The sequence below is a fragment of the Lissotriton helveticus genome, chromosome 8, assembly GCF_964261635.1.
Source record: "Lissotriton helveticus chromosome 8, aLisHel1.1, whole genome shotgun sequence".
Lineage (NCBI taxonomy): Eukaryota > Metazoa > Chordata > Amphibia > Caudata > Salamandridae > Lissotriton > Lissotriton helveticus.
This window is the reverse complement of record NC_136069.1, coordinates 466,786,880-466,794,030: the sequence shown is the minus strand read 5'-3', so window position 1 is coordinate 466,794,030 and position 7,151 is coordinate 466,786,880. Positions and strand designations below refer to the sequence as shown.

Here is a 7,151-nt window from a genome sequence, read left to right as displayed (position 1 = left end):
AGTTCTGACCATACTTTTTCATCCCACCCTTTTTAGCCCTTGCTAACGTTTTTTTGTATTCCCTCCTTTTTTCTTTTACAGCTACTATATCTTCCCCTTTTACAGCTTCTATCAGTTCTGATTTGGCATGGCGGCACGTTTTGTCATACCATGTCCCATTTTTCAGTGACAAGCTTATTAACAAAAAACGATCCGCTTACGCCAATACCAAGCATATCTCCTCCAAGGTTTTAGTGCGGTGGCCTTTGAGGTCTTGTTCGCTCTGGACGATGTGCCTGAGGGTTCCTTAAGAGTATCGCGGCCTTATTTTTGTTGGTTTGTTATGGGTTTTTGCAGTAAAACATTCAAGGGATGTTTTTGTACTGGATAGGACACGTATTGTATATTTGTTTATTTATCAGTACTTGTTAAGCATGGCCCATCACCCCTGGGAGTATCCTGGCGATGGGGTTGAAGTAAAATTATACTATTTAGAAATACTCTTCGGTATATATATAGGTTTGCTGTTAACTTCATTTCTGCATCAATCCATGTAGAGCAGATCGAAGAGGGTAAACCCATGTAGCATCAATAACACCTTTACACTAAACCGCACGTTTGAGGTTATTAAGGGAAGTGCTCGCCATCGCTGAATTAGGTGCCGCTCAATGGTGCATCCTGTCCATCCTACACCTTGGGTCGTACTGGGTGCATCAAGCCTTTCCTGAAATGTGTACCACCGGGTCACTCTTTGTTTTAAGTGGTGGGGAAAAATGAGCGTCAGTAAGCCACTCTGTAATGGGCCATCACTAGCTTCTTTTGTCATTTATATTCTGGCTGGGAAAAAAAGTAACAATTTAACAGCAATGTTTAAATATGTCTGGTGTTAAGTAACTCATATTTAAGTATTGCCAGTTTAAATAGACTATTTGTGAAAAAACTGAGGGGACCTGATGAATTTTATTTCTTTACAGTGGGGGTGCAGCATTAAAAAGTTTGAAGACCACTTCTCCTAAGGTGAGCTGACAAATTCCTTTTGATTCCTCCTCAGAGCATAAGAAAAAAGGCCAGGGAAGAGCATTTGCATGAATTGCCAAATAATTATAAAATGTCCCCCTCATGGATTTATGGTTAATCCTCGAGCTCATCCTTTTCGGAAGAAATTAGAATTCTTTTTTTTTTTTTTAACAATTTTGTTTGTATTTCCTTTAATGCTTAATTGCCTACTTGGCTTTAGCCCTCTATAAGAATGACGATGATGAGGCCAAACAGAGAAAGACTGCAGGGGCGGCCTTAGGCATGTGCAAGCTGTGCACCTGCACAGGGCCGCCAAACCCCAGGAGCCGCCACGCCAATATACATCCTTAATATAATAATCCTCTGAGGACGGATACAAATTTGCGTGGCGGCCCCTGGCAGGGATTTGGCGGCCTCCGGCTCTGTTCCACTTCCAAACACCCTGACCCTCCCCTCTTCACTGGCCTCGGCGCATGCGTTCCTCCGGGCGCCCCCTACCTACGCTCCCTGCCCAGGGCCGCCATGAGCCTAGAGCCGCCCCGATTAGACTGCATGCATTCCAGTGCACAGTGGTCTCCAGTCCAGTGTCTTCTCCTACCCTATTACATTACATATGCTCTTGGTTCCTTTTGGGGGTGTGCAGTGAACCCCTTCCGCTCACATAAGGATCTAGGCACAATAGTTAGTCAACCAATCCAAACACCAAAGCCTCAAACAACTCAAATGTGCCAGCCCCCAGTGAAGAACTTCATCAGGTTAATCCAGAATCTTAATCCCAGTCGTAGCTTTCCAATATAAGAGAACATACATGCTAACAAAGGTGCTGGAACCATTTTTAGAGTGGGGTTGCTGCCATTAATGTTGCATGACTGAAGTCATGAGGATTGTAAAAATCCAAGCGTCACAAAAAGTGTAGCAACTGACCCACGTCCACTCAGCAGGACCGTGGGCGGTGGTGCATTTTGGCGCACACTGTTGTAAATATATCACTGAATCATGGTGTGGTAGAGCACTGTCTATTTCAGACACCACACTGACCATTAATTCTGCACAGACTGATAAAACTATGTAGCGCACAAATTATGATATGAGGGGGATCTGGTTTCAGCAAATATTTATCATTTGCGCATCACAACATAAAGTGTCTAGATTTGTTTAAATCTCACATAATAAGGAGACCATCACACTTTCGAATTACAAAAAAATCAGATTCAGTTGTGCCTTAAGAATTGCTGATGTTTTTTTAAACATTTGTTCAGTTAATTTACAAGTATTTACATGTTGTTGAGCGTTAGAAAAAAATGGACACCCTACAGCTTTTTCTTTCACAGCCCCGTATACCCCAGCAAGATTGTGGCACAGTTCACTTCACAGTTCGAGAGAAAGAAAAGTAAACCCCGTTCTCCCTGTTAAAAGAAAAAGCAGCAGATTTTCAGAAGACATAGCCTGACATTGACCTCTTTTTAAATGTTAAAGGCATCTCTATTACTCACTCACCTTTTGAATTCCTGTATGATTATTTTGGGGGACTGCAGAACCTCCCCCCGTACCTCTACTTCCAGCATCTATACCTAGTAAGGGCATTCAGTAAGCTTGGCTGGGGGATGTGTGGAAAAACATAAAATAATGAAAAAATAAAACGGATGAAAAAATAATTGACTAGAAATAATACAACGTACGTCAGTTTTTTTGCACACAAAGGTATATATTAAAAAGGATTATTTTGAACATTAGGTTTTAAAAAATGAACACAAATCGGTTCTTCTAAATGGAGTACAAAAATATCTTGATATGTGCCTATACTTCTTGTCACAGTTTACGCCGATATTCTTTCGCTTGCTCAAAGATGTATACGCTTATTTTGCACATCATATTTTTTTTTTAAAATTGGCAATTCTGTACATTATGAGAATGTCTTTTTGCTGATATGTGAAAGGTCTTGTGCACTGGTCAATTTCCTATTCATTTGCCCGCTCCGTGAATGTTCGTTTTTTTCAAACTATTCTTCTTCTGCACTTTGAAACACCGCAGAGGCAAGGGATTTCACGTTCAGGCAAACTACCGACTTCATAATTGTAGTCCCAAGTTAGTTCTGTTCCTGCTTTCACGTACCTGAAATACAAGTACTTGAGTAAGACATCTTCCAGGACTTATTCCAAAACAAACACATAGCAATAAAAATCTGTAACCAATAGATTTAACCTGAAAAGATAAAACATCGAAATAATGAACAGAAGAGGGTGTGGCATGTAACCAGACAACCTGGAAAAGAGGATGTAGCTTTGCAACTGTATAACCTGACTCTGTAGCTCCGAGTAGCTTTAGGCTAAACATTTTTTCTCAATCTCACACACCTAATATATCTAGTAAACTGTTCATGTTGATGATTTCTTCATCACTGTTCAGACCGCAGGTCACTAGTGTCATGTGTAATTTGGCCCAATCACAGCAGAAGGGTCCTACCATCAACTAGTGAACCTATGATCTCCTGCTGTGATCAGCAGGTTCAACGCTGCAGTGTGACAGGTGTCCACAGTACTCACGCCTACCCACTAGTGCCAAACAGTGACCGGACCTACTCCAAAACTGTCCAAAATTTCACTGTGAGTATAAAAATCAAAGAGACACCAACTGGCGTATAGCAGCAATTATTAAAGGCAAAGGCAGCGCAGTGGCTTGGAGATCTGCAGGAACAGCAAGGCTGAATGTGGTAATACAGAGTTGGGCAGTGGTCTTCAGAACTATGTGAGGCAGGCAGCCCATACCGGTGATGCCACAGTTGTAGGCAGTAAGGAGAAATCCCAGTTGAGTAGTCCAGCACAGCAAGAGTGGAGGCACAGGAGGAGGAGTCCAGAAGTGCATGAATGAGGAAACACAGATTCAATTTAGATCCAATTAAGAAGACTCCTCAGACGAGTACTTTTGTATCTATACCTGCTACGCCTTAGTTTTACAGCGAGGCCTACCACAGTCTGTGCGTCCTAGGATCCTACAAATGCCTATGGGGCACCAGCTCAATAAGCAACAGCAAAGTCAAAGGTCAAGTTGGGGTGCAATTTTTTCTTTATGCAAGCATATGCATGGAAAATGAAAAGAAAACAAGGTGCTGGCTAAAGTTCGTAGCCATAAGCTTGCACTAAAAAAAACTGCATCGGATGGACATTTTGGAAGGCTATTCTGGACAGTACACAGTGTACAAAACCACTCCAAGATAACCGTCACATTTAGAATCAACTTGGTGGTATCTTCTATTGATATTGTATATAGTTTATTGCTGTTTTACCAACCCAAAATAGCCACCATGCAGATACAAAATGTGGTAGCCATCTTGAAATGGCAAAACAATGATCCAGCATGCAGAATACTGTCTCAACATGGTTGCACAGTTCAAAATTAGCAGTCGTGCCGGTTGTATTGACTGCAGAGAAGTAGAGCACTCTAAAAAAGAAGTACCTGGCCAGAATGCTGATGGGTGCTCTAAAAAGAAAAAAAAGGAATTCCTTGTAACAGGTATAAGGGCAGTTGAATGTTGTCTCAAAACAAAAGGAATAAACAGGCAAATAGCAGGTGCCCCAAAAAATAAAGGAGTGGCTCACCAGGCCTGTACAGAATAGCATTCTCATTTTAAGGTAGATGCACAAGGGATGAGGCAAAATACTGTTACTCACAGGGAAATAGTGGTCTGACACGTTAAGCAATGGCTTAAACTGGCTGACCCATTGTCTATGCTGTACATAGTCCTGTGGGCAGAAGCAAAATGAGAATGGCACTTTAACAGTTCAATGACTTAAAAGGGCTAACCAACCAAACCCCTCTCACCGTGTATATCTGCATTTATTTAGTATCTTATCAATGTTTTCTTAACTAAAGGCTGGCAGTGTATTAATGGGGTGATCCAGGAGTTGCTGATATCATTTACCATTTTTTTGCTGCCTAAGATGTTGAGCTCTTTATGCGCCCGTAAGTCAGTTGGGTATCTTTGAATTATGAATATCTGATCTGGACAGTCTACCTCTCTGCAATTGGGCTCTATACGCTGTGTAATTGATAGATGAAACCCTGCTGTACCAGATGACGTTGTATATGCCATATCTATGATATAATGTGACAGTGGATTGTTTAAGTTCACAAGTATTGCTCCTACTTAGGGCAAATCAAAAACTTGGCGTCGAAACGGCCCAACAGCCCGCGTCGACGACCGGATCGAGATGGAAAGTTTGATCGAGTCAAGGAGTACCGACCAACGAGAACAATACCGTCGAGGTAGAAGGCCTTTTGGCCTTAGAAAGTAGTTTAGTTTCAGTTCCGAAGTTGGAGTAGAGGAATAACATCCGAACCCAATGGCGGAAAAAACAATATAAGAATGGAGAAGATGCCCATGCGCACTGTAGTCCAGGGGAGGAGTCACCTATCTCGTGATACTTCGAAGACTCTTCCAGGACAACAAGGTGCAATCATCCGGACCCAACACTAGGCGGCAATCTATGCTAAGATATGAATTCAGCAGCCCACATGCCTCGAACATAAAGTTTTTAAAATAAATCGCCAGGGTGTTACACTGCGAAGATCAAAATACACACATTACCCCATAAAGGTCTCCAAATTTCAGAACACACCAACACGCTGCAGGCAAAGTCAAAATCCTTTTAGGAACTTGAATAAAGGACTGAGAAAATATCAGGTAACAGATAAATTAGTTTAAGGAGAAACACGATGTTCATTTATTTGAATTTCCCATAGTGGCTAGAAATGGGCGTGCAAGGATAAAACCTGAAGACCAAGAGGAGAAAAAACGAGAGCCAATGATAAGGTGTGCAAGTGGCAGCATGGAGGATCAAGGTGAGGACAAGCTGGTGTAACATTAACACGATGCAGAAGCCTGGGGAACAGCAAGACTACTGATGGCTGGAGTTCTCAATTTGTTGGAGAGCAGATTTTGATAACAGTGAGGAGTGTGTGTCTAATCTTGAGTTGGGTAGACTGGCCATACAACACTGCTCTTGGTGTGTGTTCAGCTGCACACATGTCAATGTGCTAGTTAGTGTGCCAGAGCACAAATCACAAATTTGTAGATAGCACACATTAGAGAGTTGTTTACGATTTCAAATTTGGGTTTGTGGAGCAACAGGTGTAAGGGGGTGTGGTGAAGGTTTATTTTCACGTTGGACTTTGCAGTGAAGTGTGGGGAGGTTGGAGGAAAGGATGTAGGGACCGGGGAAACTCAACTGGATGCCAATCATTATCCCAACCTAATTTAAGGGGAAGTTGATTGTTGAATGGCAGCCAGACTCTTCTTCAGTATGCATGAACTCAAAAGCCAGATTAATTGTTGCAGGAAACATAACGGAGTATTTGTAAAGCGCACGTTCACCCTTAGGCATCTTGGCGCTAAATAACAGATGTTTATTGTTACCCAACTCAATGGTACTAATTTTATCGACCTCTGATGGATGAAAGGATGAGTGGACCCGCCGGGATTTGAACCTGTGACCATGAGGTCGAACGGAGGCCACTGCAGTGGACGCTTTAGTCCACTGAGCCACCAGACCCTGCATAACTGATGTGGCTGTATCTTTAGTTCTTCTGGAGAGCCGCCGATAGCCTAATGATGCACTATAGTTTCATGAAAGGTATGAAATAATGGGGAACTGATCACAAGATTCTGATTTCTAAGCAGGAGTATGGGGATATGCTTCTACAGATGGAGATTAAAGAAATGCGGTTGAGAAATCCTGGAACGTGAAAGTTTAATGTCAGTCCTAGTGGAGTCTGACAAGAAGATATTTTAAAACAAAAAAACACTTTAGTGGGAGGACTTTATGTACATTATTTTTTTTACAAAAACAAGTAGACTTATTTTCAAGACATTGATAGCCTGTGCCGACTCGGCATGTGGATAGCAGCGGGAGAAGAGCAGATATGATTTTTGTTAAAATGTCGAAATTGTTTGAGGAGCAAAGATGATAATTCAACAAAGACTGGTGGAAATACTAGAACCAGAATAAAGGTGATATCTATGTTTCAGGTATGATGACAAGTTCTAGGATATAGGAGTAGCTTTCTTGGAGGATACTGTGGTGAAGTTAAAAGATAAAGTTCGGAAGGAGGGGTGGGTTAAGCTATCTGGTGCAGAGACGGTTTGGTATAAATGAATG

At 41.9% G+C, this 7,151-nt stretch overlaps 1 protein-coding gene across 3 annotated transcripts in view; it reads right to left on the bottom strand.

Moving 5' to 3' along the window:
- Positions 1-2,680: 2,680 nt before the first annotated feature.
- Positions 2,681-7,151, bottom strand: part of SETDB2 (SET domain bifurcated histone lysine methyltransferase 2) — a 545,734-nt gene continuing 541,263 nt past the window's right edge. For 2 of the 3 annotated variants that reach the window (XM_078657343.1, XM_078657344.1), the window contains one exon: positions 2,857-3,108. In XM_078657343.1, the coding sequence (XP_078513469.1) occupies positions 2,991-3,108 (118 nt within the window). In that variant the 3' untranslated portion in view covers positions 2,857-2,990. Of the gene's footprint in view, positions 3,109-7,151 lie in introns of all 3 variants that reach the window. The other variant, XM_078657342.1, reaches the window with a different exon arrangement.